Raw genomic sequence first — 17,018 nt, forward strand, 5'->3', positions numbered from 1 at the left:
CCTCTCTTTAATGTAACTGGAGCTGCCTAACTTCTGTCAACCTTTAAAGGAGAATATAATAAACAGCTCCAGAGAGAGCATGACACATAGACACATGTCAACTTGAAGAAAAACAAATTGCAGACAGACATTTAGTCAGAATGTAAATCTATTTAGTAAAATATAATCCATGTATGTTTAACAGACTTCATATAGTTCATAAATAACAAACCTGGATCGCGTTTCTATGGTGATAACTCACTCTCTGATTGTTACACTTACCCCGTGTCTTCCAGATAAATCCTCGTTATCACCCACGCAGACACAAACACAGTGGGGATTCCTGTCAACAACCATGAAGTATAGAAAATATTATCACATCGTGTTTGCATTTATTATTTTTTTTATTGCTAGTTACGATTTAATCTTTCTGAGTAAAGTAATGTGAGTTCCATCCATGTATTAAGACTCTAAACAGATTGCTTCAGTGTATATTAAGGCTTTTAATTGTTTGTTGATAAATTCCATCTCAAGCTCAAAACTAGATGGTGTTATACTGTCTTTCAGAGGAGGAAAAATGGAAATAAAAGATGAACATTGCTTCTGGAAACTAACAACCAGCAGGGGAGAAATCCTCTGTTTGGGAAAAGATGTCCCATGGGGATTACCATGACAGTTTCTCAATCAGACCTAATCTTTTCTAACATCTGGTTTTAAAATACCAAGAAGGCAACAGCAGAAAGGCTCAGTTCAGTTATTATGCAACTTCACTAAGGTCTCTTTTCCATTAGTACCTAATAGGATCGCCTCGCCACGACTCGACTCGGATTAGCTGGCTTTCCATTACCATCGAGTAGCAACAGCACTGCAGACCACGCCCCGCCGCAGTTAGCTTCAGCATTAATGCACAGCTTTTACTTTGTACTTTTTCCCTAGCAACCAGAGGTTGTTGGTGGTTTGCCAACCAGTCTGTGTCCTTGTTTAACTGAAGCCAAACCACATTGAGCATATATGAAGTTTCTCCTTTTCCTTTACCTTGAGCCATTTGGTGAACTTGTAACTTTTCAGTCAAGCATTATATCAAGTTTGAATCCGTAGGATAACAAATGTAGCACGGTATTGTTGAATTTGAGGGAAAAAACATTTGGCTTATTTGCTTAAATAGCTGCCTAAAGTAATGAGAGCTCTGATATCTAATCAAAATCATAACTAAGCTGCTAAACCTGCAGCTATAACAGAGTGAAAGCTCCCACGTGGCCATTTGACTCAAAATCAAATAAAGAATAAGAAAATGTACCTACCCCAGCCGATGAACATGTAGACAATAAAGTGTCGATTTTCCGAGAAAATGACAACCAGCAGAGTGTGGAGGTACAAACCCTCCACCAGCAGCCAGAAGAAGTTGGCCATAATGAAATACTGGAAAAACACCAGGCTGGCTTTACATCCCACCTAAAGAGAACACAGAAAGAGTACAAAGATGTTAAATAGGCTTTGTGTATACTTAAACTATATAATATCAGCCTTGACTGTACATCGCTGACTGTATGTGGTTAATTGTAACCATGAGCACAGTGTAGGATAATCATGTATTTATACTTAGTATTCTGATATGTGGGTATACATTTCCATTTTTCCACTGGATCTGTCAGAGAGTTCACCCAGAGCAGATTATGACGTCACAAGCACCGAGCAGATGAGTGCATAAAGGTCAGAGTGCCCTGACAATCAGGGTGAGTGGAGGAGGAACGTCATGAGGGAAGAGTCAGGCAGCTACTGAGGCAAGGAGAGTATCAGATGTCAGCTTTCTGCTGTCAGTTTATTAGCTGAAACTAATACAACAGTCATGAATTAAAACCCGCCTTCATGAAGGTATAACTGGATGATACTTTTGTGGTGTTTCTGTTTTAAAGCTAGTGTGTTTATCAGTCTGTGTAAAGCGCATCAGTGAGCATAGATACATACAGAAATAACAGAAACGGGTTGCAAATTTTGTCCTTTATCTTTTGCCCGCCACACTGCTCTGAACAAGCTGCGATCTTCCTAAGTCGGGATTTATAACGTATTGAAATGACGCAAAGGGTAATGGCGCAGATCGGTGAAATATCCACCGTGTTCTAATCCAAGAGTATGACTGTTGTTATCCTGTCAGATGCATTTGGTGCTTTTTGCATTGACAGAAATATTAGCGATAACAGACTTCATCTAGAGGCAGAGAAAGTTTGCATCGCCATAGAAGGTTCGGAGGTGGCAGTTTAAGTGCCAAGTTTGCCAGACAGAAAACTCAGTAAGGCATACTCCTTTGCATAATTTCTGGAGAAAAACACCCCTTGTGCAACATCAGCCCTGCAGAATGAAAGACCTGCAGTAAACATACTTGGAGTAGGTCTAAAATTGGAGTTGGTCATGTCAGCCTGGGAAAAATGACATTAACATCACTCAAGTGGGAAAAGGAACATGGAAAATAGGCAATAACAAAAAAGTTGCAGAGTTACTGATGCCACACTAAAACATTGCAGATAAATATTTGGTTGATTGCATGAAAAATTAGATCAGTGCCACAAATTTATTCAAATGTTGACTGTGCATTGTAATCTGGTTTTAGGTCATAACAGTTCATTGCTATCCAAATAGAATGATCTAGTTTATAGTAATTCTAATAAATCAGGCAAAGCACCTGGTAAAATACAATATCCTTGTCTTTGTAATGTCCAAGTTATTTTCATGTTCCAATTTTTCAAAGTGTACTAACGCAACAAAGTCGGAAGAATCTCATTCCAAAATGGGAAATCCTACTATCCAAGGAGCACATGGATGCAAGGTTAGAGCACACCAGAGCACCAATGCCAGGGATACCGAGTATCTGTGAGACACCTGTAGCTTTGACAACATTGTATTATCAATGCTTTGGCAATGAAACTGGGCAGCAATGCAGGCTTTTCTATACACATCAGTACTGGGTAACTTATAAAAACAACAGTGTAACACTAGGGCACCGTTTCACATACTCTTGCTCACTCACTCAGCACAAAAGTGTCTATTACGCAGTGAAGATGGTGCACAGTTTGCCCCACGGAAGCTTTAAGGATTTTCAGGCTTTTGGATTTGCTCCCATGTTTGTGTGGCTCACTGTATATCCCGGGTGTATTAGGAGGACTGGGTACCAGATTACAACCTAACTCCTCGTGCGTTTAATGAAAGCTGCTCAGTGGTGCATGCAGTAAAGCTTTTTTTTCTTCTTGTCCACACTTCTTCCTTGATGTTCCGCATGCTTCCACAGTTTTAGGACCAGAAAGCACGCAGGCTACTGGCCCTCTCAGCTAAGCAGATAGGGAGCATGCGTGACTGGCTGCTGTCTCACCGAACACATGAATGGGCTAACTGCCAGGAAATTCTGCAGAGCCACCTTCAGAAAATGATTACTTGAATCTGAAGAACAAACTGTCACAGCAGAACGTTTGACAGTTTGAGATGTTAATTTCATATCTGAAGCATGCAGACCTAATTCCCATTTATTATTTCATGCTTTAAACTTTGTCAGGCTTTACGCTGAAACATTTTTCCCGTTGTGACAGTTCTGCTGTTAACACATGAGTGTGTAGCTTTCTGTACTCAGTGCTGCATTGTTGGCCTCCCTCGGGATATGACTCTGCTCGCTGAGGACAGAGGTGGTGACCTCACCAGTGATGGCTGGTTTGAGCAGTGCGAGTTTCGGTTGAAGAGGATGTCGTCTTTCACCAACACCGCCACGGCTCTCAGAATGAAGGAGAAGAAGAGATTGAGGTGGATGTAGTTTCTGGTGCAGTGGAGCTTCCTGCACACATGTTGGTAATGAAAGAAATGTAGCATAGTGCAGTAAATGTTAAATAAAGATGCTACAGTTAGAGCCTGAAGATGCTGAAACCATTAATAACAAACAGCATTATGCTAGCTTGGTACAAACTGCACTGGTTCACACAATTAACTCATTTGCTTTTGTTTGGCCCTTTCATTCATTGTATTATGAAGCCACTCGTCACAGAAAGAATCCACACGCAAACGGCTCCTTCCAAACAGTTGCATGGTTTCATTTGAAAGCAATTCATTGAGATCCAAAAATGTACAAGCCAATCACACATGAGCACATGTGATTATATGTCACACCAAGAGAATGATTCTTTATCTTCTTGATTGGCTTGGACAATGTGACTGTCTTAGAGTCATTTCAACACATGAAAAAATCTATCCCTGTATGTGAATACATTTTATTAAGTATTCTTTGTAACTTTTTTCTATAGAAATTACACATTTATACCAAATATGTACAGTTTTATATATGTGATTTTCCATAAACTGCTAAACTTCATAATACTTTAGAGCCAAAGTCAGTGGCTTTTTGAGGTGAATTTAACCTTCTCTAAACTTGAATCTAATATTAAGTTAAAATAATAGCTAACATGAAAGAAATGTCCTCACAGTTCTGTTTTTGTTTTGTTTTGCAAATATGTGTCCACACATACAAATATGTGAACAAATAGCCATAAAGCTGCGCTTGTTCACTTAAAATCAAATTAAATTATCATATTACACTGACCGGCTTTCCAGGAATACTGGAATTAATTTTCTGATTTAATTATATTTTAGTATTCAGTCTTACCTGAATAGGCAGAGGATAGCGCACCCTGTAGTGAGGGCAATTAAAGACAGACTGTGACCCAGAGTGTACAACGTCTGCACGACCACGTAGAAGACCAGCTGCAGACAAAGGGGGGAAAAGAGCTTTTGTTAAATTATTAATGCATGTATATCATCCTTAACATATCACTAAACTGGGCCTCAAATTGAGGTGAAGATTGTGAAGCATATTACATTGCCAAAAGTATTTGCTCGTCTGCCTTCATGTGCATGAACTCGAGTGACATTCCACTCTTAATCTGCAAGGTTTAATATATCAGCCCACCCTTTGCTGCTATAACAGTTTCAACTCTTCTGGGAAGCTTTTCCACAGGGGTTAGGAGTGTGTTTACTGGATGGCTCGCAGTCTTGGGGTTGAGGTCAAGCCTGTCATGCTCATCCACAGCTTTATGGACCTTGTTTTTTTGCACTGGGGCACAGTCATGTTGGAACAGAAATGAGCCATCTCCAATCTGTTCCCACAAAGTTGGGAGCATGAACTCCCAAAAAACAACCCCACATCATGATCCCCCATCCACCAAACTTTACGCTTGGAACAAGTGCAGTCAGACAAGTTTTGCATCCACCAAACCCAGACTCATCTTTGGACTGTCAAATGGAGAAGCACGATTGTCACTCCATTCTCCACTGCTCTAAAGTGCGTGGCAGCATGCTTCACATTGTTGCATCTGATGCTTAGCATAATGCCAGATGATGTAAGGCTTGGAATCAGGTGCTCAGCCATGAAATCTTATTTATAGAGCTTAAATATAACTATCCGTTGTGTTGCTGAATTATGAAAAATCAAAAATAACTGATGATTTCCAATGCACTTTTATGTAGTTTGAGGTCTTTTATGTAAGTAACACTTACATGTTTTTTATTACAAATACTAAAGCAACAGAAAAATAATCACATAATTCTTGAGGGTGAGATGGGAATGTTTTCCAGTTTTAGATGAAATGACTCTATTCAAAGGGAGATTTGTTTGGGCAGCGTGAGACAGAACCTAACACTCGGTGTCTCACACCAAAAATGTGAGAGTTGGCAATCCTGCATCAACAGCTGTCAAACTGCAGGCAAGTGTAATCACAATAAATCACTTTGATTTAACAGAAATTCTGGACAGAAACATACACAGTATGTGGCTGAATAAACAATGATAAAAGTGCTTTAAACAAATCAGTGTTTTGAAATTTGGCGTAGACACAAGTACTGACTAAGTGTGTGTTTAATTTGAAGATAAGATAAGATGTGCTTTATTCCTGGGAAATTCCAAACTAGCTCAATAAGGAATGATTTACCATATCAGTGTTACCATTCCTGATATTTGCATGCTTCACATGTGTTGTACTTATTTGTGTTTGTTTGTTTATTTGTTTATTTATAAGGAACCCCAATTTGTAGCATTATTTCTGTTCTGTTTTAGAGAAACCTTAGACAAGATAAGAGTTAAGATAATATATCATATTACAGAAACAATAATTCTATTAAATTCAAACTTAATCTAATGCTGACTGCTTTTATTATTATTTCAACTTTATTAAAAACTGTAGATCTGATGATATCAAATTTGCTCTGAGGAAGATTTGTGTCTAAATCAAATGAAAAAGAGGACGTTAGTGACAAGAGGGGGTGTGGTGGAGAGAGCACGGGATTAATAGAGACAGAGTGAGAGAGGCAGGACAACACAATGGGCGATTCAGCTGCACTATTCGTGACCCAAAACGGGTCACGAATAACAAGTGAACAGGATGAAGCTGCGGTCACACAACAGTAGCCAAAATATATGAACACAATGGAGGACAGGTGTTTCAATTCACAGCTAAATTGTTCTCCGTGTCAGGAAAAAAGGCACCAAAATTTAAAACTGAAAACTAATTTAGACTCTGTGATTTTTAGAATCTGCACTTGTCATCAGCTCACATGAACTGGTGCACAGTTTGATCCATACATTTGTAAGAGAAACTGAAGCCCTACCCCATACCCTAAACTTAGCTAAAGACGTGGTGAGGACCATAACCATACACAGGAGGAAGAATCTAATCTCGAATGCTTGAAACACTCAACAACAAAACTAACAAAAGGCAGGAACAAAAGGGTTTGCACAAAACTGGCAGGAGAACCTATGAATCCAACAGACTAACCTAACCTTAAAAACTGAGGAAGAAGGAAACTGACAAAAGTTAAGGGCCGAGTTGGAAAAGCTGACAAGGCTGAAGAACGGATGATTTAACAAAGAAAACAAAGATTTTTATTTTTTTTCTCCCCCCCTTTCTCACTGTCCCTCTCCCCTTCTGTTTTTCCTTTCCTTCCTCTTTCTTTCTCCCTTTCCTATCTCTCACTCATGTCTGTCCCGTCTGTAACATCTGAAAATAAAATATAATAAATAATAAAAACAAAGGTCGATCAAATGGACCAATACGGCAATGCCACGATGATCCATTTGGCAAAGTAAATCCATTGGGTATCCTTGTTGGTCTTCAGACAACAATTCTGATGGCTAAAGAACCAAATGGGACAGGCCAAAAAAAAGAAAAAACAACAACAAAGAAAACGCTTTTTCCTTCATATCAAAAATGGGAAAAGGTTAAAAGATTTCGTTTTTTCCAGTTATTCAGGAAGAATACTGAGTATACTGAAAAGTACATTCATATATATTGAGTAGTTGGTTGGGCTCCTTTATCATTAATTATTCATTACTGTATTAGTGTGGCATCACATGGAGGTGATCAGCTTGTGTCAAAGCTAAGAAGGTATTGAAGTTTACTTTTATTGTAGCATTTAGCTTTTCTGTATGTTTGTCAGGTGTTTCTTATTTTCCTCTTGACAATAATCCATAGATTTTTCATGGGTTCAGTAACATTATAGTCAACAAACTATGTTGCGATAACTTTGGCACTGAATGCAGGTACTACACCCTGCAGGAAAAGGAAATGTCCATCTCCATAAAGCTTGTAAGCAGAGGGAATCATGACGTGCTCTAAAATGTCACGGTAGATGAATGTACTGACTTCAGATAAAACACAACGACCCGGCCACCATCAACACCAGCTGACAACTAGGAATGTTTAAAGTCCGGGGCCCAAATATCTCTTCCACTGCTTTACCACTCTTCCTCCAGAATCAAGGACTGTGACTTGCAGTCCTGTCTGTGAACAGCTCTCTGTGGACAGCCAGTCATTTAGCCAGGACCTTCTTTGGTTTAGCCTCCATATTGTGGGATGCAGTGATCAACATCTGGACAACTGTCGAGTCCGCAGTGTTCCCAATGACTGTGGTTGTGTGTACTGAGCTAAACTGAGAGATACATGACATTTACACTGTTTTAATTTGCTGAAACTCTAAATTAAATATTACAATAATTTTAAATAACAGAGGCAGGCGAACCGGCAGAAACAGAGAGACGAGACAGAAGACAGCGCATGCAGGAAACACTGGGGGAAAGGCTAATAATACTTCTATTGATTATATACAGCAAAAAAACAGGGTCAAAAAACTGAAACTCTGCAACACTACAAATAGTCATGGGAAAAACAGTTAAGTCAAGACTAGAGCAAAGACGCAAAATATTAACAAAACCCCAAATGTCAACATAAAGTACTCAGGACTACGAGATATTAACTGTATGAAACAAATCAGGTTTCCGATATGAATCAAGTAGCTACACCCCCCAACATGTTGTTGTTGTTATTTGTTATTCCATGTTTAGTAGTAAAACGTAGTCAGTATCTATCTCTGTGTCTATCGGCAATTAGGGGCTGGTTATCAAATAACTTCCTGCTTCTAAATACTGATAAGACAGAGTTGATTGACACCGGCCACAAAAATTTCAATACTTGTCTCAAAATTTTATCTTGAAAATTGGTGACTATGTCATAAATTGCAGGGACAAGGTTAAAAACGTAGGCGTGTGGTTCGCCAGGGTACTGTCGTTCGAATGTCATGTAAAAGAGACAACAAAGACCGCCTTTTATCACTTAAGGAACATTGCCAAAATCTGTTTTATCTAGCGACACTGCAGAGGTTCTTCTCCGTGCATGTGTGTCTTCACATATCGATTATTGTAATGCTCTCCTTTCTGGGCTACCAAAGAAAGGTTTTAGAGGTTTACAGATGTTGCAAAATGCAGCTGCTCGCATTTTAACTAAAACTGGAAAATTTAAGCACATTACCCCTGAACTAAAATTCCTTCATTGGCTACCTTGTCAGGTTCAAGCAGATTTTAAGGTCCTGCTGCTCACTTCCAATTCTTTAAATGGTTTGGCGCCTTCATACCTCCCCGACCTTTTGCACCTTTATGTTCCATCCTGTCCTCTAAGAACTTTTAAAAGGCCAGGATTCTGGCCTTTTAAAAGTTCTTAGAGCCAGAAGACTATAAAAGACTATTGAAGAGTGTGGGGTTTTCTTCTCGTGCCCCATTTTTGTAGAACAACTTCCCTGAAGATATTAGACAGACATGCTCTGTGGAGGTTTTTAAAGCTGATTGAAGACCTACTTGTTCACCGTTTTTAAATTTTTATTATGTTTTTAACTTGTTATTGTGTTTTTAACTTGTATTGCTATGTGTTGCTTTTATTTATTTATCTCTTTATTTTCAAATAGCTGTACAGCACTTTGTTTGAAAGTGCTTTATAAATAAACTTATTATTATTATTATTATTATTATTATTATTATTATTCTGAGTCACTGCTTAAGGGGAATTTGACTCAGTTACTTAATGACGACACATTAATAGACATTTCACCCTAAAAACAGGAAAACTGCAGGTGGGTAGCAGCGATGTGAAACAATAGACAATTACAAAAATGGACGAAATCACTGTTGGCAACCCAAAATGGGTGGGAAAATACCAAATGATAGCAAAGATTACTGTTCCCAGATATATGACAGGTTCAATGCTTTAAAAAGTTACCAAGGCAAAGGGAGTTTGGTCCACTAGTGACTGTCAACTACAAAGCAACAGGCAACACAGCCATGGAGGAAGGGATTTCTGATCTATAATGCTGCCAGCCACCAGGGGGTGCTGTACTGGTTTTGCTTCTGGTAAGCTGGCATGTCATCCCTAATATACTAATGCTAATTTTGCTGACATTCAGTTGGAAGCATTTTAACCAGCACTAAGCATCAGAACTTATTTCACTGCATCTTATAGTGGACTTGACTGTTTGTACTTCACAGCAAACTCTGCAAAAATCAACGTCATGGCGGCACCAAGGGAAATAAACAATGAAGCAAAAGATAATTTGAATAATTTGTTGAATAAACTTCATGAGTAAAAAACAAAGAGAAGAAAAGATCTGAAAGTATTTTATTTCTACTCTATTGTACTTTATGTGGTGTGTTTATCAGAGGTGTGGACTCGAGTCACATGACTTGGACTCGAGTCAGACTCGAGTCATTAATTTTATGACTTTAGACTTGACTTGAAAAAATGTTGTAAGACTTGTGACTTGACTTGGACTTTTACACCAATGACTTGGGACTTGAATTGGACTTGAACCGGTTTACTTGAAAAGACTTGATATTTTACCCCAAATATAAAATTTAACATGCATATTATATAGAGATTGAAAATGTGACGTCATTCACGGGTAGAACCGCAAAGGATTCTGGGAACTCGTGGCAAGCGGTACTAGCGCACGCAGGCTTTCAATTAAAATCAGTCACACAGCGATAAAAAGAAACACAAAAATGTCAAGAAGCTGTTGTATTATTAACTGCAATAGCCGGTCGCATGACAGCCACGGGAAGCCGACGGGTAAAGAGATCGGTTGTTATCGGATTACGTCGTTGAAGAGAAATTGTTCGAGCCATGTTTCCGAAGTGACAAAGACGCGACGGGTGGCCTGGATTGCAGCCATTCAAAGATCAAATATAACATCCCAGAACCCTCCAGCTCACAGGTTAGTCTGCTCCAAGCATTTACACAAAGGTCAGTCTGCTGTTGTAGTTAATGCGTCATTTTTCTTAACATAATTGGTGATATAGGTTACAAGCAAGTCTGGCGCTGAACAGAAATGGTCGCGCTATGCTCCTTTGTTTATTGTGCATAAATAGTAAATTGTCCTGACACAATATTGCGTTTCGCTTCTGTTATTATGGTACATTGACAAAAACATATACTTTTATTCACAGGATAAATCAGGTTTTTTGTATCACTAATTGCCCAGTACGATTACAGCATACAATATTATTGTCACTGCTACATTTCTGTGATGCTACCAGAAATTATTTCCACTACTAATTAATTACCGTTGAGCTCAAAGGTCCTATTAATAAACGGTTAACGAATGTGTATTTATGATGACGATTTGTGAGACTGGTAAACTTATGATACGTACGATGGTCTTTACTTTCTACACGGTGCATTTCAAGGTCCTGCACCCATCCGTCGGTAAACTGTACCTGGGCTTGTTGCAGTGACCTGAAGTTACTAAACTTCATGAGTGTATGCACTCACTCCAAGAACCGTATGATTATAAATATGCATATAAATATGCTACGATGAGATAGCTGACTTCATCTAACTAGCAAATGTTTTCCAGGCTACGTTGGTGATACAGTTTTTTTTAATATGTATGATATTTTTGTCATGCGATTTCAAAGCCGGTCCTACAACCGCATCCAAGAATAACATGCAGCTTATCTCAGAACTGTCGGTGAAAATTATTCTTGGAGCTAGGTTTAATTGAGCTGCATTTTAAAGAGGTGCAATTTCACAATTTGTGTGTATTTTCTAAGTTCACTATTTTGTCATGTGTTGAGAAAAACACAGATTTTAAAATTACATGGTCTAATATTTACATTTAGCATAACTGCAACATTATTTTTTCGTTTGTTTTTTTTAAAGACTCGAAAGGACTTGAAATTCAAAGTTTCAGACTTGTGACTTTACTCGGACTTTTACACCAGTGACTTGAGACTCGACTCTGACTTGCCTGACATTACTTGAGACTTGACTTGAGACTTGAGGATAAAGACTTGAGACTTACTTGAGACTTGCAAAACAATGACTTGGTCCCACCTCTGGTGTTTATCACCCACTGCTGTTTGGCAGTTATTTTATTCTCTGCAGTACATGTGGTCTGTATTCTCTGTAACCTCCTGACCTGCTTTCAGCATGGATTGCAAAATGGCTTGTAATGTGTCAGCGTTAATTAACTGGGTCAAATTCCTTTTACTCTGTAATTTAGAAAAAGGAAGCAGTGACAGGCGATTTGACCTTTTTTCCTTCAACCTAGCGAAAGTTTCATAAAAGCAAAGACCCAAGGACAAATTCCTGCAACGAATTATTTGTACAAGAATGAAAAACTGACAAAAGTGATGTCTTAGACATTAGTTTAACCCACAAGAAGTGGGAGGTGTAACACAGTTTAGTGTTTCAGGAAAGAACGTGAAAAACACCAGGAAATTCTAACAGAATTATAAAGTAAATAATGAAACAACAATACCAGAAAATTTACACAAAATGTGTTGTTGTGGACATGTAACTGATTACAAAGAAGCAGGTGGGTTTCATGCAGAAATGTGTCTGGTCTCTCTCCTCCTGCGTGATCACGAAGCATAAAATTATTTTTTACAGTCTAATTTTAATGTTCTGTTCATTTGTGGTCTGATTTTTTGGTGGATAAAATATGGGTCTTTGTGTTTGAGCACAGATGTGATGCAATAAGGCCTTTGTGTTTTGTAGATTTCCCGAACCCCATTATACCCTTAGTGCTGGAGGAGAAAAGCGAGCAACATTTATTCTTGTTTGAAAGATTTTAGTATCTGTTGCATTACAAAAGAAAACAAAACAAATGAAATCCGACCATACATGGTCCGTCACAGGCTCCCACTCCCTGCCTCTCTCTTTTCGTCTCTCTCTCTCTGTTTGCGCTGTTATCTTGTTTCCTCAGAAAAAGACGCTGTAGGTTGAATTTCTTCCACTGGCTTCTTTCGGCAAGAACATCAAAGAGTGTTTGTTTGAAGAGAAGCCAGGATGCCAGACTTCAGTCAGAAAGGGAAGGTCCAGTCCTGTTCGGGAGACGTGTCCCAAACCATTTATCATCACTCCTCCTTACCTCAACCACAACTGTGCCTCTTCACAGGGTTCCCACCCTTCTAGGAATTCTTTTTTTCCAGTGACACAGGGCACAAGAAGTTGGATGGAATGTTTTTTTCTCTGTGTAATAAAATGGACCATACCATGTTACATGAAGTTTCCCTTTTTAGCTCACAGCTGCTTTGCCATGCTGCAGTAACATAACTCAAATCCTTGTTCATAAAAGTAAAAAGTGTTTGTTTTTCTGAACACTGCATCTGCTAATCATAAGGAAACTGTTCAACATTTCTTCTGCATTTCATAATAACACTGACTTCAGTTTAAAATAAGTCATTGAAATGTAGATTTATACAAATAAAAGTATGTGAGTGCCTCTGGTGTCCGATGCCAAGTGCAAAATTAGATGTTTTTATAATCATTAAACTACAGTGACAGTGACTCAGGTTGTATTACCATGAAATAATCTTGATTCTTGTTTCCCGCTGAGTTTCAAACCTGGATTGCTGCCCGGGTGCTGCCAAACTGCAGCAACAGCGAGCCATGCACGATGCACTTCAGCGTGTAATATGGCTTAAATGGCATTTCGCTGCAATATCTCCAGTATATCGTAGACAGATCGGATCCAACCGACACTTGGGAACTATAAACAAAAACCTTTACTCTGTCTGGAAAAGCATACAAAGAAAGATATTTTTCCCCTTTATTTGGTGAAGTCTTGATATTTTAATGAAATTTTAAATAGACTCAGCTGAATGAAAGGTTTTTAAAATGTTATGGTTTGACCTTGAGTCTTTGTGAAAATCACAAGGACAGCCGGGGCACTACTTGTCTAGTGTGGGATGACCTTGTAATATAGAGATTTCTGTGGAAGGATCATCTTCAAAAGTAGATTACCTTACCTGTTGTAACACGTGCTCATGTCAATTTCTATAATTAGTGTATTCTTATTTAAAAAGGAAACTCTTATGTAATTCCTTATTTTCTTATTCCTTATTTTATGTCATCTACTTACTGTTTCAATGGCTGCTGCCCAAAATAAACTTGGACAAGGTTTCAAATATTGATGTCAGTGTATGTGCGAGTAATCCTTATGAGCCCAAACCTCAGACTTCTCTGAACACGAAACAGTTACAGACATTTCTTTTCTACTCTGGGCTCTATGTTAAATAAGACATCTCAGATACACAGCCCTGGCTGTGCACACAGACTTTCTGTTTAGTAAGGAAAAATGTATATGTATGTCACTATATGCAAATTTGTAAAACAGATTAATATCTAAATAGAATTCATTCCTTTGTTTGGACACAGCAAAGCCCAAACATCCAGGTGAAGAGTTCATCAGTTCATCAGCATTAAACTTGTATTTCTAAAACTACAACACTGACTATGTGTGAAAACGCTACAATAAGCCACCAGAAAAGATGCGAATAAAAAACAGGCATCATTTAGCTGCTTTCCATCTTTTTCTTTCTGTTTGCTTTTTCCCCAGTGAGCTGTAGTAAAACCTGTAAACTACTTTAATCAGTATTCCCATGTTCAAAATTCTCCTGCATACTTTACATTAAAGACTAAGGAGCTTGGACAGAAAAGCATCTGGACTTTCCCAGCTCCTTAGACTACAATGGCTTGGATGACTCAGAACCTTCACAGACATATTGCAGTTTACATTAAAGACACTTTTTTGGCAGCTGCCTGAAAAACGCTGGATTCTTTTTCCCTTTTTCAACTTTCAGTGAACAGTGAGAAATAAAACAGAACATTTCTCTTCCTTTATAAAGTAAAACGTCTTTGATTTTAGCTCAGTTTAATTACGCTGCAAAAAAAATGTATGACTTCTGTCCATGAGACATTCCCAACCTACCAAAGTGTTTTTAAGTGAGTGAATGTGTATTGGTTTATTTCCCCCATAGGGTTTTAGTCCTAATCCCTCTCTTGTTTGAATTATAAAAGCTCACTTTCTATTTATGTTTTGTTAAAATAATGTTAAGTTCTCAGGTCTTTGAACCCTTTCAGACACCTGCTCAACCATTTCTTTCTTTGATATGCAAAATGACAAAAAGAAGATGGACAGCTGATGCGACGACAGTGCCGTATTATTCCCGAGTACCTCTCTACTCCCTACTGAAGACAAGAAAGACAGAAAACCACAGCAAGGGAAGAGTGTGAACCGAGAAGCCGTGCAGAGCCAAAACTGAAAAGAGAGATGGATGAACAATTGCACAAGCACAATGGGCGATTCAGGATACACAGAGTCGAGACCCAAACTGAACCACAGAAGAGTGGAAGAAGAGGGGAGCAGCAATTACCACAGCAGAGGCCAAAAAAGGCCACACACAACACACCAAAAACTCCAGTTTGGTGACCTGTCAGGACGACCCAAGCTGAACCTAATTGTAAAGGAAGTCATTTGGCATCTGTCCTGCAAAACTATTGTTTAATCAGCATTTCAGTAACTGTATTTCAATATGTAGTTAAAACCTTAAAATGTTCCTGTTGTGCAATCAATTTGATGTCTGTGTAGGATGAGCAGGGAACCTCACAGACGCCTGTTACCTCTTAGTTTGGTTTGGACTACATCAATTAAATACAGTGAAGCTTATGCTCAATAAGGAGGACGTGTAATCACTCATCTGCCTGCTTTCCCAGGCGTTAGAGTGTTTGTCTGTTCTTTACATCACTACCACTTTCCCACACTGGCAGTCTCAGTACTGACATCATTACTCTCATCTAATCATGTTAGTGCACATCTTCTTTGAACCAATCAGCTCAAAGAAGGCGTGCAAGACTAAGCCTAGTGTAAATCCATGTTCTCTATCATTCTTCCTCCCAGACTCTCATTTCTGCAGCCCACCTCCTCCCCATCTCCACCTCACAGACGCCTCAGTCAGAGCTCCATCCATCCTCAGTCTTCACCAACAGCATAAAAACTCGTCACTGCTGGAATTTTGTTTTGTCGTGTTGGGTCATTGGAACCTAATCCCCTTATCATGAAGTAAATCCTGTTCAATTCTTGCAAGTGACCTTATTGAAATAATATATACAATTCGCTGCCTTCCACTGTAACATAAGGAACTGGAACACATGCCTACTTTTTACTACACTTAGGGGTTTTTCCGAGCACAGTGCAACTTCTCCACTTTCCCAGTTGTTTGCTATGGCATTGCCAGGTTTTTACACTGTGCTAAAAGAACGGAGCATCTTTTTTAGCACTAAGTGTTTGGCTATTTTATTTCAGGTCAGCATCTAGTGAAACACTGCACTCCACATAATCCTCCTCCTCTGTAAATATCCATGTCTGTGATAGGTTTGTAGCTTGAACCCATCCGCTGGAACGTTGAAGGCAATATAATTACACTGCAAAGCAAGACACAAGTAGGCAAGCTTCTTCATGTTTCTCGTGCACGGGAGAGAACCGGACAGGCACCGTTCCTTCGCTTGACCCCAGTTGCTCTCGTCCGTTCTCCCGTACCACTGTTCTTTTATTGAGGTTACATGAATATGCATAAGTTCATTAACATATGACGTCTACATACACACAAAGAGTACCTTGCCTGTGTGTGTGTGTGTGTGTGTGTGTGTGTGTGTGTGTGTGTGTGTGTGTGTGTGTGTGTGTGTGTGTGTGTGTGTGTGTGTGGACTGCTGATCAAAGGGTCAAACATCCTTGGTCAGGAAGAGGGTAGCCTCCCCCTCACCCTAGATGGTTCATCCTAGATAACACGGTGAGGAAGTCCTGCAGTTCATCTAAACAAAGAGCACTTAGACTAGAACAGACGCAACTACGTTAATCCTACCATAAAACAATAAGACACAGTATGACCTCTCATGCTCCCAAAGTGCTGTCTAATACACACAAAGTTTGCAGACTATCAAGGATCAAAACCTCTACCAATCTACAACTAATTACAAAACTCTAAGCATATATAAGTAAATATTTCTAAGCATAAATGACAATCAACAATACAAATCTAACAGTCTGCCCAGCTGAGATCCACAAAGTATCATAATATTGATGTAGAAAGTTCATTTTTTGATGATGAATCATTTGAAAATGTCCAGGGAGCGATGGAAGAAAAACAAGACGCAGTTAGAGTGAGCTGTTAGATGAAGAGCTGCAGGATATTGGCTGCATACCTCCAATTACTCTGTGCCATGCTGTTTGCAGACACATGTCCTGTGCTGTCCTGCTTGACTCCTACTAAAGTTGCAAAGTTTTTCTTGCAATCATAAGAACGGAGCATCTTTTTTAGCACTAAGTGTTTCTCTTGCAATCTTAATTTAACTCAAAGTCTGCCAGAAAAACAATTGCAATGTAATGATAACAAAGTTTCAGATTCTGTG

At 38.9% G+C, this 17,018-nt stretch overlaps 1 protein-coding gene across 1 annotated transcript in view; it reads right to left on the reverse strand.

Moving 5' to 3' along the window:
* Positions 1 to 17,018, reverse strand: part of LOC146647594 (vasoactive intestinal polypeptide receptor 2-like) — a 91,673-nt gene that overhangs the window by 12,418 nt on the left and 62,237 nt on the right. Inside the window, exons 5-8 of the mRNA XM_085389488.1 lie at positions 4,616 to 4,713; positions 3,661 to 3,793; positions 1,281 to 1,431; positions 262 to 322 (exon numbers count right to left, since the gene is read on the reverse strand). Coding sequence (XP_085245614.1) covers positions 262 to 322; positions 1,281 to 1,431; positions 3,661 to 3,793; positions 4,616 to 4,713 — 443 coding nt within the window. The remainder of the gene's footprint in view (positions 1 to 261; positions 323 to 1,280; positions 1,432 to 3,660; positions 3,794 to 4,615; positions 4,714 to 17,018) is intronic.

The sequence above is a fragment of the Rhamphochromis longiceps genome, linkage group LG18, assembly GCF_057381845.1.
Source record: "Rhamphochromis longiceps isolate RC_006_pf linkage group LG18, R_longiceps_female_GT1.1, whole genome shotgun sequence".
Lineage (NCBI taxonomy): Eukaryota > Metazoa > Chordata > Actinopteri > Cichliformes > Cichlidae > Rhamphochromis > Rhamphochromis longiceps.